We start from the raw sequence: 15,157 nt of genomic DNA on the forward strand, positions 1-15,157 counted from the left end.
ATATGGGTCAGCAGCTTCAGATAATGTTTACATCAACCATCAGAATGGGAAAAACGTGAAATGTGGTGCCAGAAAGGCTGGTTTGAGTATTTCCATAACTACTGATCTCTTGGGATTTTCTCAAACAACAGTCTCTAGAGTTTACACAGAATGTTGTAAAAACTAAACAAACATCAAGTGAGTGACAGATCTGTTTGTGGAAAAAACCATGTTGAGGAAAATCAGAAGAAAATGGCCAAATTGGTTCAAGACATCAAGAAAAATTGAGCAATTCAAAAAAGTATCACAAAAAACATTATTATAAACTATGAGGTGGATGGCTACAACTGCAAAAGACCACACTGAGTTCCACTTCTGACAGCCAATAACAAGAATATGAGGCTAAAATGGGTCTATGCCCATGTTCTGTTCCTGACAATTCTGGTCAATGTGTTCTGAGTGAGTAATTATTTGAGTTACTATATCCTTCCTGTTGGATTCAACCAATCTGGCCATTTTTATCTGATCTCTCTTTTCAACAGGACATATCCACAAACAGAACTGCCACTCATGTAATGTTTTTGTTTTACATTCTGTATAAACTCTACAAACTGTTGTGTATGAAAATGCCAGGAGATCATCAGTTTCTGAAATACTCAAACCTGTCTGGCATCAATAACCATGCCATGGTTAAAGTCACTGAGCTCACACTGTCTCTCTGTACTGATGTTTGTTGTGAACATTAACTGAAGCACAATTTGTAGCTGCATGACTGCATATATTTTGCTGCTGCCGCCATGGAACTAGATAACTACATGAATAAGTAGGTGTGTAGGTGTTCCTAATCAAGTGTCCAGGGAGTGTATCTTTATGCTGTGTGATAACAGTTCTCAGAATGTAGAAATCTACAGCATCCAGGTGAGATTATTCAAATGTAATATTTTCCTTCTATTTTCCTTCAGATGGATTTTAAATGAGGTTTATTGCAATTTGTGTATATTTGCATGCAGTAACTAACTCACAGCAAACTCTTCAGGTGTCACTTTGAGCACGTCAAACACCACCGCATCATAGCTTTTAGCAGAGTCCAAACTCTGCCAATCCAAAGACTCAGAACTACTACTGTCCTGCAAGTAAACACCCATGTAAGGTTTACATGAATACAGTATGAAAGTATGAAACACAATAAGACAGTGCCTGCACACAGTTCATAATGTTCTTAATTAAAGCATAAATGAGCTGGGGCTTCAACAGTGCAAACCTCTAACTAGGTATTTAAATTAAAATCATTCTGAAAAACGTGAAAATGTACAGGTACCAGCCACATTAACATTAAAAACTGGGATAAAATATAAATAAATTATGATAACATTACTAACATTTTGCAGTGAATAACTACTGGTGCTCAACTATAACTGTGTAACTATGCAAATATAGTAGACTGGAAAAAAAAAATTAAACAGACAGCCAAATAAGCACAATTTCTCTATTATTTTATGGAATCCAAATAATTTTCACAATCACATTTCTTTGACCCTTGTCAAAGAAAAAATAGACTTTTAGTTATGACTGACTGAGCTACCATTTGATAGCTAGCTGGTGTCATATAATGTACCAACCAAAATACACTACTAAACATTTATATTCAACACTACCTATTTTTGAGAGGAGAAAAAAACCATGATTTTCATCAAGCTCTGACACATGTAGCAAGTTACCTGTCTATATAATTAAACATCCTCTTACATGCTCCACTCATTCCGTCAGTCACTTTGTTCAAGAAGACTGAATAACCTCACCAACTACTGTTTGCTAAGGTTAAACAGTCAATAAATTGTTAGTGTTAGCAATATTAATTCTTGCCATTACTGGTTTGGTTTTTAGTCAGAACCCTGAACTAGCTTAGACATCAAAGTATTAAAAGCTCTCTTGGTCTGTTAACATTAGCATGTTTTGTTTACATTGAACTGTTTACATTAAGCACAATACATTTATATTAAAAATATTAGGCGATGATATCTAGGTCAGCTGAACTTGTGAAAACAGCAACACTAGTCCTGGAATTAATTTGTAGAGAAGTAACTTAAAATGTCAGCTTGGCTCGTTGTCCATTCACTAACACAGGAATGGATATTAGGGGGTGGGGTAAACTGTAAACTGTACTGTAGCCAACCAAAAGAGGGACTCTAAAAAGTCATTGCGGCTTCACTTTCAAACCCCTGTTACAACGTGTACAATGTGTACATACACCGATAATGTATAACATTATGACCACCAGCCTAATACTGTCTACAGTCCTGACCCATTGAGGCATGGACTCCACTAGATCTCTGAAGATGTGCTGTGGTATCTGGCACCAAGATGATAGCAGCAGATCCTTTATGTCCTGTAACTTGAGAGGTGGGGCCTCTTATTTACAGGACTTAAAGGATACTTTTGGTAGATACTGACCATTGCAGACCAGGAACACCCCACAAGAGCTGCAATTTTGGAGATGCTCTAATCCAAACACATCAACTTTGAGGACAAAATATTCAATAGTTGCCTAATATATCCCACCGACTAACAGGTGCCATAATGAAGAGATAATCAGTCTTATTCACTTCACCTGTCACCACGGTCATAATGTTATGCCTGATCAGTGTACAGTGGATATAAAAAGTTGACACACCCCTGTTAAAATAACAGGTTTTTGCTATGTAAAAAAAGAAACCAAGATAAATCATGTCAGAGCCTTTTCCAACCTATGTGAAATTGCAACCAATATATTAAAGTGGAAAACAATAATAATTTTAGGGTAAAAAAATAAAAATGTACAATAACTTGTTGCATAAGTATGTACACCCTTTTATAATTAGGAATACGGCAGTGTTCAGAATCAACCAATCACATTCAAACTCATGTTAAACACTAATTAGTATATACACTATATTGCCAAAAGTATTCGCTCACCTGCCTTGACTCGCATATGAACTTAAGTGACATCCCATTCCTAATCCATAGGGTTCAATATGACGTCGGTCCACCCTTTGCAGCTATAACAGCTTCAACTCTTCTGGGAAGGCTGTCCACAAGGTTTAGGAGTGTGTTTATGGGAATTTTTGACCATTCTTCCAGAAGCGCATTTGTGAGGTCACACACTGATGTTGGACGAGAAGGCCTGGCTCTCAGTCTCCGCTCTAATTCATCCCAAAGGTGTTCTATCGGGTTGAGGTCAGGACTCTGTGCAGGCCAGTCAAGTTCATCCACACCAGACTCTGTCATCCATGTCTTTATGGACCTTGCTTTGTGCACTGGTGCACAGTCATGTTGGAAGAGGAAGGGGCCAGCTCCAAACTGTTCCCACAAAGTTGGGAGCATGGAATTGTCCAAAATGTCTTGGTATGCTGAAGCATTCAGAGTTCCTTTCACTGGAACTAAGGGGCCAAGCCCAGCTCCTGAAAAACAACCCCACACCATAATCTCCCCTCCACCAAACTTTACACTTGGCACAATGCAGTCAGACAAGTACCGTTCTCCTGGCAACCGCCAAACCCAGACTCGTCCATCAGATTGCCAGATGGAGAAGCGCGATTCATTACTCCAGAGAACGCGTCTCCACTGCTCTAGAGTCCAGTGGCGGCGTGCTTTACACCACTGCATCCGACGCTTTGCATTGCACTTGGTGATGTATGGCTTGGATGCAGCCGCTCGGCCATGGAAACCCATTCCATGAAGCTCTTTGCGCACTGTTCTTGAGCTAATCTGAAGGCCACATGAAGTTTGGAGGTCTGTAGCGATTGACTCTGCAGAAAGTTGGTGACCTCTTTGCACTATGCGCCTCAGCATCCGCTGACCCTGCTCCGTCAGTTTACGTGGTCTACCACTTCGTGGCTGAGTTGCTGTCGTTCCCAAACACTTCCACGTTCTTATAATACAGCTGACAGTTGACTGTGGAATATTTAGGAGCGAGGAAATTTCACGACTGGATTTGTTGCACAGGGGGCATCCTATCACAGTTCCACGCTGGAATTCACTGAGCTCCTGAGAGCGACCCATTCTTTCACAAATGTTTGTAAAAACAGTCTGCATGCCTAGGTGCTTGATTTTATACACCTGTGGCCATGGAAGTGATTGGAACACCTGATTCTGATTATTTGGATGGGTGAGCGAATACTTTTGGCAGTATAATGTACCTTCTATCAGTTAAAGTGATGGATTAAACACAAATTATGTACAGCTGTTCCTACAGACTCTTCTTGGTAACATCTGACTGGAATTTCCACAAAAAGCTTACAAAGCAGTACAGGATCTCATTGTTGAAAAATATTAATTAGGAGAGGGTTACAAAAAACATAAAAGACATTGAATATACCATGGAACACTGTAAAGACAATCAACACATGGTGGAAATATGGCAGTAACATTACTAATAACAGGGCATCCCCCTAAAACTGATTAGAAGACCAGGAAATGGTCAGGGAGGCTGCCAAAAAACATGAAAAGAATTGGAGCAATTTCTGGTAAGTACTGGTTGTTCTCTACATGTGACAACAATTCACCAAAACAAGATCAAGGTTTTAAGGTCTAAAGTTCTGGAGTCAGATCTAAATCGAATCAAAAATCTGTGGAGTGACCTGAAGAGGGCTGTGCACAGGAGATGCCTAACCAATCTGACTGAGTTAACATCCTTTTGGAGGGAAGAATGGCAAAATATTGATAAGTCGAGATGTTCAACTAAGTATTAGTTTAGAGGTGTGCACACTTATGTAACCAGTTTATTGTACATTTTTTTCTTTTTATCTTTTTTCCCCTAAAATTATTTCAATTTCACAATAAAGGTGGAAAAGGTTCTGACACTAATTATCTTGGTTTAATTAATTTACATCATCAAAACATGCCATTTTAACAGGGGTGTGCAGACTTTTTATATCTACTGTGTGTGTGTGTGTATATATGTATATATATACACACATACATACACACACACAAAGAGAGAGAGAGATTAAAATACATTAACTATTCATTACAACTAATGTACATCCCTCAAACATATGCAGTAGATTTGTCAGTTTGTCAGTGCATGTGTTAAATGCATGCGATGCCTGAGGATATGATTATGAAGAAACAATACAGTGTAATTATTCGCAGTGCTGTAGCGCTCCGTTAGAACTTTCTACTTCGAAACTGCTACGTTGTAAACATGCTAGCTGTGAAATTCCAACATGCAATATAAAACTTGTCAAAGAAAGTGTGTGTACCTGAGTGGCAGAGGTGATGCTGACACTGACAGGGAGTCCATTCTTCCTGTACATGCTCTCAGCCAGATAAGTAGAGTGAGTTCTCAGCAGACCTCAGCTGGTCACTAACACACACGACGTCTCAGCCATCCCTGAAAATAGATTTTTGCAAAATGCCATTGCACTCATTTGGCATGAGATGACAAGTTGAATGTATTTTATCTGTAATCTTTGACTACACAGAGCTGTGCAAAACACTTTATTAAGTTATTTCAGATGTTGATTTGCTGGTGTGCTTGAGATCAATGTCCTGCTGCATAACCCAATTTTAAACTGCTGGCCTCATATTTGCCTTTAGAATATAGTGGTATAAAGTGGAATTCCTCATTGTCTAAATTACTGTACATTTCCCAGGCCATGTTGCTTCAAAACAAGCCTAAATGACCACTCTACTTGACAGTTGGTATGAGGTGTTTGGCAAATATCAAACAGAGCCCATCACCACAAACATGCTGTTGTGATGATCTCCAGCTCTGTGTCATAGGTCCAAAGAATGCTGTTCCAGAACTTTTGTGGTTTGTTCAGATGCAATTTTGCAAACCTAAGTTTGTGTTCCATATTCTTTTTTGAGAGAAAGCTCTATTTCTTAGCCACAATTCCAAGCCATAATTGTTTAGTTTATTTCTAACAAACATTTAATGTACTTACATAACACCATTAATGTATTTATTTCTGAGCATTAAGAATTTCAAATTGTTTGGAGATGGTCTTATAACCTTTTCTTGGTTGACAAGCAACAACGCTGAAGTCATGTCCATGATGTGGTAGCTTAGTGGTTAAGGCTTTGGCCTTCTAATCAGAAGGTTCAAATCCCAGGTCCAACCTGCTCAGTTAAGTGAAAAAAGTCGCTCTGGATAAGGGAATCTGCCAAATGCCAGAAATGTTTGATGTTTTTTATTCATGGTATGATATAAGACATACACCAGAGGGCTCCAGAACACCAAACTGCCAATAGCTCTGCTTTTATGAAGGTAGTCACACTATATTAACTGAACTTGTGTGTTTCATTAGTACATTTATTTGACAAAGGCATTTGGCAGACACTGTTATCCAGAACGACTTACATTTATCTCATTTTAATACAACTGAACAGTTGCTGGGGGCAGGGCAGGGATTTGAACTCACGAGTGAGCAGTAGTTCAACATTTTAACCTTGAGCTACCACTGTCCTGGTATTAACACCTGGCTGCTAAGGCTGATATTTACTTTTATGATTGTGTTTATTGATTATGAATGTACTTTTTTCCACCTGGTTTCACAATGTTTTGAGAAATATTACTACATTCTGAAATCTTTTTTTGTCCCCTGTGATTATCTGTTCTTTTATTTGTTATAAGTTCCACACAACAGTTATGTGGGCCATGATAAATAAAAACATAAATCTAAAGGAGGCTGTATTTTTCCCCCATCACTGTACACAGTACACAGCAAGTAAAGCAGTAATATTATTGCGATAATTTCTGTGTTTGTCTTTGGCTTAATCATGCATACTATGCTGTTTTTTTTTTACAGCCTTACAAAATGCAATGAAAGTATAATATAATATAATATAATATAATATAATATAATATAATATAATATAATATAATATAATATAATATAATATAATATAATATAATATAATATAATAATAAATACAATACAATACAATACAATACATGAATAAAGCAATTCACTGAAGCAAACACCAAGAATTGTACACTGCTGACTGGGTAGCATCATACGGAAGCCCAGAGAGGCCATGTGATATTATTATTTTTTGCTTTTGTTTTCTCGTGATCACAACATAATCAGAACCACGGTGAAGTTAGTTTGATATTCGGACATTAGACAGACATTCGGAAGCGCTAGTTTAGGGACCGGCACCAAATTTCTATACGACTGAAATGTGGTACTTGTTACTTAACTGACTACGTTCCCCAGTTATTCTAATTTCTTCTTAAATATACATATGGCATGCGGCATTGGAAACAGCATTTGTTTATTTATAAATAAAAATTGAATTAATTGATAGTATTAATTATGTATCATGTGAATTAATTTGCTATCACTTCACTGCGGTTCTGATTATGTCGTGATCACGAGAAAACAACTTTTGTTATATCGAGATCATGAGAAAATTAAGTCGTGATCACGAGAAAACAAAAGCAAAAAAAAATAATAATCACATGGCCTCTCTGGGCTTCCGTAGCATCATTTACAGCAGATGAGATTTCTAAAACTGATGTTCTTAAGACTGTGTCAAATGTGTAATGCTCACCATATCCAGCAGATGGAGAGATTCTCCATGAATGTAAGCACATTTCTCTACTCTCTCTGGCCTACATTCAGCTGTTTAGCTGCACACTGTCCTACCCAGATGTTTTCCTGCACTAAGATACTGATTCAGACCCTCAAGTGCTGCCTAATGAACCAGTGATTTGGATTAGGTGGGGACTAGGAACTGATAATATTTCATATTTCCATTGTCCAATTCCACTGTGCAAATTTTCTGTACTGAAAACAAAGAAAACAAGGAGAATATGTAGTCATGCTGCATTCGACTTCTAAACACAAAGTGTTTTGCTATTTATCCAAAAACATAGAAGCTAGATTTCTGAGAATTTGTGAGTGCATCATTCTCAGTTCTGTTCAGTCAACATATTTTGTTACATATTCTAGAACAGCAGCTCATATATTCATATAGAGGGAATTGCAGACTTTGTGCAGTTTTTGTCTTATCAATTACAAGGCAGAGAAAAAAACAGGCTGTTTATATATGCTAGAACATAAGTACTACAGAGTGACATGAGCAAACTTGTTTTGCAGACAGTACTTAAATCACATAAAAAGTAACTATGAATATATTTGTGGAATGAACATTTTTGTAATAAATAAAGAAATTAATTTTCACAGCATTTAGCACATGCTCCAAGCCATGTAAAAAGACATAATACGTGTGTTGTAGTTTCTATATAAATCAAAACCCTATGTTATTTCAAGTCACAGACTAAAAATTGTGTTTAACTGATGTGGCATTAGAGGAATAAAATAGTTCAGGATGCGATGTTATTGAAAAAGATTGCTTTGCTTCTTGTTGTGCCACATCAGCACCAACCTACCAACCAAACCAAGAATCAACAACCCCTCATGCTCCATCACTAACACCCTACCACCTAACAACAGTCCCCCACACTTAATCAACACTCTTGTGTCTTGGAAAGACTCAAAGACAGCAAATTTTCAAGAATATTTTATCTTTAAAATAGTATATACTGAATCAATTGCCTACAATGCTCCAGTCAAATCGATGGCCTTGACACCATGCCAGAGTTGAGATATGATTTTACCATGGGATGAATTTTTCATTACAAATAAATGCAGGCTGCACCATAATTGACTGCCATCTGATCTAGGGTGTGTTCCTGCTTTGTGCCCAGTGTTCCCAGGATAGACTCCACCCTAACCAGGATTAACTTGCTACTGAAGACAAGTGAATGGATGAAGGAATATAGGCACTTGCCTAGACAAATGGAACAAAATAATCTGGACTGCTGCTCTGGTTTGTATCCATGATCACTCAGACCATCAGACTGGAGCAGTACTGTGACAAATCCAAAAAGAAAACACTGACCTAGAGAGTTTACCGGATTTACCCAAGAATACTGTATAAAAACAAACAAGTACAGACAACACTGGAACATGGGCTTCACGTCTTGTCCCAAAAGGTAGCTTTCAATGTCTGACTAGGCTAATTGACTGATTTGTCTGTTTATTGGCATGAAACATAGTCAGTTATATATATTTTCTAGTATACTGGGTTTTTTTTAAAGAACAACGCTAAGAAGGTGATGAGTTTATTGTGTGTCTACCACAGTGTGGCATAGTAACCAGCTGTAACTACTAATAAACAGTCACACCCTCACCTTTACTACAGGTTTATCATCAAAGGTTTCCATCTAATATTCTTGCAAAGCATTCCCTTTAGAACAGACAAGTAATTCAATGTTGTAACAAAATTTCTTTGTTTGATTTTATTTTGAACTTAGCAAACACACAGAAATCTGATTTAAGAGGGTTGTGGCAAAAATTGCGTTTAACCATAGTTTTAAGTAACTTTATTGTACGTATGAACGTGTGTGTGTTGTGCTATGTGATGTGGGAGATCTTGCCACTTTCAGCACACCACAATTCTACATTTTTAAATGTTGATTTTGTGTCAAGAGGGCTGCATTGTCAATTTGTTTGTCTGTTTGATGTTCTACTGTACCTTTATATGTTCTTGTTTTGCCACTGTAAACTGCTGTGTGTGTGTTTTGTGTTGCTTTTTTCAGTTAAGGTCAATGCACCCATCTCATCTGAATAACAGTTCAGTTCAACTTAATCTAGAAATACAATGTGGTCCAAAATTCTTAGACAAGCCTGAAAATCTGTGATTTTATTATTTCATTTCATATAAAATTAGAAATAAACACAGAATTTTGAAATATTTAATATTTATAGTTTTAGAATTTTGAAATAGTGAGTGAAAAAGTGAGTAAATGTTCAATATCTTGGATATTTAATATTCTCTTCCAGTGAAGCATTAATTCACTTATTTAATAGATTAAATAATAATTATTAAATAACTAATAACTTTTTCTAGACTTTTGGACCCCAGTGTATGTTCAATAAAGGACTGTTTAACAATCAAACAATACACAATTAATTTATATTACAAGAACAGTTAATACATTTATTGTCTGTGCCGCTTATCCTATACAGGGTCGCAGGGAGCCTGGAGTCTATCTAAGGGGACCTGTAGCACAAAGGTGGGGACACTGTGGAAGGGATGCCAACCCATTACAGGGCACAATCACACACATGCACGCACACACTCATTCACATAATAGAGATGCATACAACGCATAATTTTGGACTGGTGATAGAAACCAGAGTCAATCCCAAGACACAAGTGAATATGCAAACTCCATGCACACAGAGCAGAGGTGGAAATCAAATCCCCAACCCCAGAAGTGGCAAATGTGCTAAACAGTAAGCTACCATGCTCCCCAGTTAATATTATTTTCTATGAATTAAAAGCTAAATATTAAATTAACTAAATGCAGTCGTTAATTCGGCCAACCAATTTAAGATGAGGAGTGTACAACAATTTCATCAAAACATTCAGTGGTTAACATGCACTGGCAATCCCACACACAGAAACACACAGCAGATGTTATCAAGCAATCAGCGAAACTGAACTTGAACAATTAACCTTCTCCAGCCACTATAATGGGCTAGCAAACAAGGGGAAAATAGATGAAACAGAAAGACATGAGGGCTCAGTGTGTTGATGTGAGCTTGTTCACAGAGGAGTACCAAGACACAGAGAACTTCTGGCCTGCATGCATGACAGCATCCTGGAACAAAGCCAAGATTCTAATGAAACAGATGATAATAATAAAAAGATCTGTAGAAGCCCAGACGCCATGTACACACATTGTAGGGAAGGGGAACAAAGTGCTGGACAACTTTTGGCATGGGCAAGAATGCACAGGGAGCATTAACGTAATGGTAATCAAACAGTACAAGTTTCAAACAAGTTTCAATCCAACTTCAGTATCTGTTGCCATTTTTATTTAAACAGACCCAGAAACACTAAGCTAACAGCTTACAGCATTAGCATCATCAAACAATTTGCTGATTGTGTGTTTTAATCACAGAATTCCAACACATCTCTATGGAGAGCTCACTGAAAAAAAAGAAGCAAAATCCAGATGTTTGACTGCTGGACTGGGTGCAGCATGTGAATTTTTTTGCATTATCCACTAGCCTCTCTAAGACTGTGCTGATTATGACTTCTGCATAGTGTCCTTTACTTAAAATCAGAAACATGTTTTTTTATGCAACAACTGTGAAGGATACAATATATTACAGGGTTTAATGTTCACTCTGATAACAAAAAATGTTAATGTAGGTAAAATTTAAAACATACTCCATGTTTAACTCTCCCACCAGACCCTCCTGACTATTCCACAATCGTTTTTGTTTAGACCTTTCTGCAATGTTTTCTAATGAACTTAATTGTAAATCACAAAATGTCAACCGATTAATCCATCTATTAATTTTCTGTATGACTTTTCCTACACAGGGTCTTAGAAAACCTTGAATCTACCCCAGGGCATTCGGGGCATGATTTGGTGAACACAATGTGCCTTTGCAATAAGTTGAAAGCCTAACCAATCACACACATGCTCACACACCCAGTCACAAACTACAAACAATTTAGAGATGCTAATCTTCCTGCAACACATCTTTGGACTGGGGGAGAAAACCAGAGTACCTGGAGAACAGCACAGGGAGAAAATGTAAACTCTGTACACACAGGGTTGAGGTGTTCTTCAAATACCCAACCACAGAAGTGTGAGGCAAACATGCTAACAACTAAGCCAACATGCTCCCCAACCATTTAATCACTTGAAATATTTAATTAATATTAAGTGACCAACACTAGGATAAAGTAAAGTAGTTACAGAAGATGAGTGAATGAATGTGCCAAATGCATCATGTACCATGTGAGCAACCCATCACATCCAGTATGCTGTTTTGTTATGGAACATGGTCATTCTTTGACAAACAATCTTCAAATCATTCATGCCCGAGTGAAAGATCCAGTACACGTCTAGTGATTTGCACTTTTTCTCCTTGTTTTATGATCTTGATTTCTGAAACATGATGCAAACGAAATAGTCTGTTGTTATTTCAGCTTCTCCTTGTTCGGGGTCACCACCACGGCTCCAGCTGGTCCACATATATGATCTGGCACATTTTTTTGTTTTGTTTTGTTTTTTTTACATCAGATGCCTTTCCAGACACAGCCCTCCCATTTTATCCAAGCTTGGGACCACCACTCAGAGATAACCCCTTGGTGGCTGGCATCATGGCATCTGTTGGATATATTAGGCAGCAAGTGAACATTTTGTCCTCAAAGCTGATGTGTTAAAAGCAGAAAAATTGGCAAGAATAAAGATTTGAGCGAGTTTGTCAAGGGCAAAATTGTGACGGCTAGACTACTGGATTCGAGCATCTCCAAAACTGCCGCTCTTATGGGGTGTTCCTGGTCTGCAGTGGTCAGTATCTATCAAAAGTGGTCCAAGGAAGGAACAGTGGTGAACCGGTGACAGGGTCACTGGCGGCCAGGGCTCACTGATGCACGTGGGTAGCGAAGGCTGGCTTGTGTGATCCGATCCAACGAACAACGTTCTGTTGCTCAAATTGCTGAAGTTGTAATGCTGGTTCTGATAAAATGGTGTCAGAATACACAGTCAACGCACTTTGTTGTGTATGGGGCTGCATAGCCGCAGACCAGTCAGGGTGCCCGCGCTGACCCCTCTGCACAGCCAAAAGCGCCAACAACGGGCACGTGAGCATCAGAACTGGATGAGGGAGCAATGGAAGAAAGTGGCCTGGTCTGATGAATCATGTTTTCTTTTACATCACGTAGATGGCTGGGAGTGTGCGTCTCTTACCTGGGGAACACATGGCACCAAGATGCACTATGGGAAGAAGGTATGCCGGCGGAGGCAGCGTCATGCTTTGGGCAATGTTCTGCTAGGAATCCTTGGGTCCTGCCATCCATGTGGATGTTACTTTGACACATACCACCTATATAAGCATTGTTGCAGACCATGTACACCCTTTCATGGAAATGGTATTCCCTGATGGCTGTGGCCTCTTTCAGCAGGATAATGCACCAATGCTACAAAGCAAAAATGATTCAGGAATGATTTGATGAGCACAACAACAAGTTTGAGGTGATGACTTGGACTCCAAATTCCCCAGATCTCAATCAATCGAGCATGTGTGGGATGTGCTGAACAAACAAGTCCGATCTATGGAGACCCCACCTCGCAACTTACAGGAATTAAAGAATCTGCTGCTCTTGGTGCCAGATACCACAGCACACCTTCAGCAATCTAGTGGAGTCCATACCTCTTTGTAAAACTTCCAAAGTGACATTTACCCTGATGAACTCTGACCATTCTACAAATAACAGCTATGGAGAACTCCATGTGTTTAGTTTCCCTTCAGATCTGTGTCCCTTTTCAGCACACACAAAAGCGCTGCCTTTACACCAACCACTGAGAAATCCATGGTTTCTGTAGCAACGCATAGAGCTCCATGCATTCAAATATGTATTCTTTTTCCACACCAGAGGCAATGCTGTGTACCGACCAACAGCAACATTACCGTTATGCTTAACATGAGTACAGTACATGATCAGAACATACAAAAGCAGTGCTTTTTGTATAGTACAAAACACTAAAAACTCTGCTTGAATATTCAGTTTATAGAAGGAACAATTTTACATATAGACACACACAGACATTATATATATAAATATATATATAATATTACTGTCTTTTTTTTATAATAGATGGCTTTGAAGTCATTTTATGTTTCTCAGTAATATCTATTATAATTTTAAGTCACTTTGCCTTGATATTGTTGTTTTAGCTGCTATCCCTATGTTGTTGTTACAATATAAATTTTCCCATTGTGGGAAGAATAAGGATTATCTTATCTAAAAACATACTTGCATATATTATTTTTTGTTTAACTTTAATTTTACTTTATTTTTTTAAATAAATGCATATCAATTAAATAATTTAAAAAAAAAGTATTTAAGCCATTACATAGTACTAATATAAATAAATTTATATTTTAAATTGGTATTTAATGTTCTAAGCAGTTTACAGTCTATTACATTGTATTTACAATGTTTATTGCATGCCTTTATTTAACTGCAATGACAATTTTATAAAAAATTGGTAGAAAAGGAGAGGTTGCTTTTCATGATTGATTACTGACACTTACACAAAGCTTAAAATTCTAAGATTAATTCTAATTAATCTCTTAATTCTAAAAGAAAGCCTTTTTTGTATCATTAAGTAAAAGAAGAACACAGAGAGGCAGGTGCACACTTTCCACTACACATACTCCAGACAAAAAGAAAAATACAGCTGCCTCCACTACTGCCTAGTGGACTCTGCCTACTACTGCCTTCACTACAAGTGAAATTAACTTGGATGTGCACCAACTTCCACTGTACTCTCTAAAAAAAAAAAAAAAAGAACTGGAGCAAATGTGGACAAAAATGCAGTGAATCCAGGTTCAATTTTAAGTCAGCTCGTTTCATCAGTGATCATATACTGTATGTTTTCAGTACACTGTGGGAAATAAATAAAATGTTTATGGAGTTTACGTCTATGGAGTTCTGATATTTACAGGAATTTCTCGTGTGTCTACATAAGTGGTGACTATACATATTATTTTTGTCACTATTTTGTCGTTCTCTTACAGTGAATTTTCCAAGTCAGAATTAATAATTGGTTAGCAGGAATTTCAAAGAAACTCCGTCAACACCCAGTCGAGCAGTAAACCCCCAGATTACAGAAACTCAAAGATATTCCTGATGAAAAGTATTGTCAAAACAAGGACAATAATTGGTCTTTACCTTTAAAACAGCTCCAAATTTCTGAAAATCCACATTAAATTATTGAACAGTTATTAAAGAGGCTTTGCCTTCAGTGTCAAGGAGTAAAAATCAAGACTAAAGAGCATTTTAAAGAAATATAAGATGAATTAATGGAATTTCACAACTTAGAAGCATGCTGTAAATGCAAATGCAAGTGGCTGGACATACCAGTAAAACACTGTTGGATCAATAGTGAGGAAGTGGAAGCTGCATCACATCATGCAAACACTAACTCAGGCCTTTCTTCAAAACTCAGCAAGACAGTGCCACAGTGAGGCCAACAGTTAGTCTGAAGGGGTAACAGAGTACAGTGAGAGAGAGAGTGGCTGAAAATTGCATGAATGTTCATCAGACAACTATTTCAAGAGCTCTGAATTATTGAGAATTGTATGGGTGTGTG

The 15,157-nt window shown here is 37.7% G+C and overlaps 1 protein-coding gene across 2 annotated transcripts in view; it reads right to left on the reverse strand.

Moving 5' to 3' along the window:
• Nucleotides 1–15,157, reverse strand: part of ralgps1 (Ral GEF with PH domain and SH3 binding motif 1) — a 106,404-nt gene that overhangs the window by 85,928 nt on the left and 5,319 nt on the right. Inside the window, exons 2-4 of one of the 2 annotated variants that reach the window (XM_058388668.1) lie at nt 14,926–15,046; nt 5,220–5,350; nt 1,002–1,106 (exon numbers count right to left, since the gene is read on the reverse strand). In XM_058388668.1, coding sequence (XP_058244651.1) covers nt 1,002–1,106; nt 5,220–5,273 — 159 coding nt within the window. In that variant the 5' untranslated portion in view covers nt 5,274–5,350; nt 14,926–15,046. The remainder of the gene's footprint in view (nt 1–1,001; nt 1,107–5,219; nt 5,351–14,925; nt 15,047–15,157) is intronic. The other variant, XM_058388667.1, reaches the window with a different exon arrangement.

Source organism: Hemibagrus wyckioides, linkage group LG05, assembly GCF_019097595.1.
Source record: "Hemibagrus wyckioides isolate EC202008001 linkage group LG05, SWU_Hwy_1.0, whole genome shotgun sequence".
NCBI classification, from domain to species: Eukaryota; Metazoa; Chordata; class Actinopteri; order Siluriformes; family Bagridae; genus Hemibagrus; species Hemibagrus wyckioides.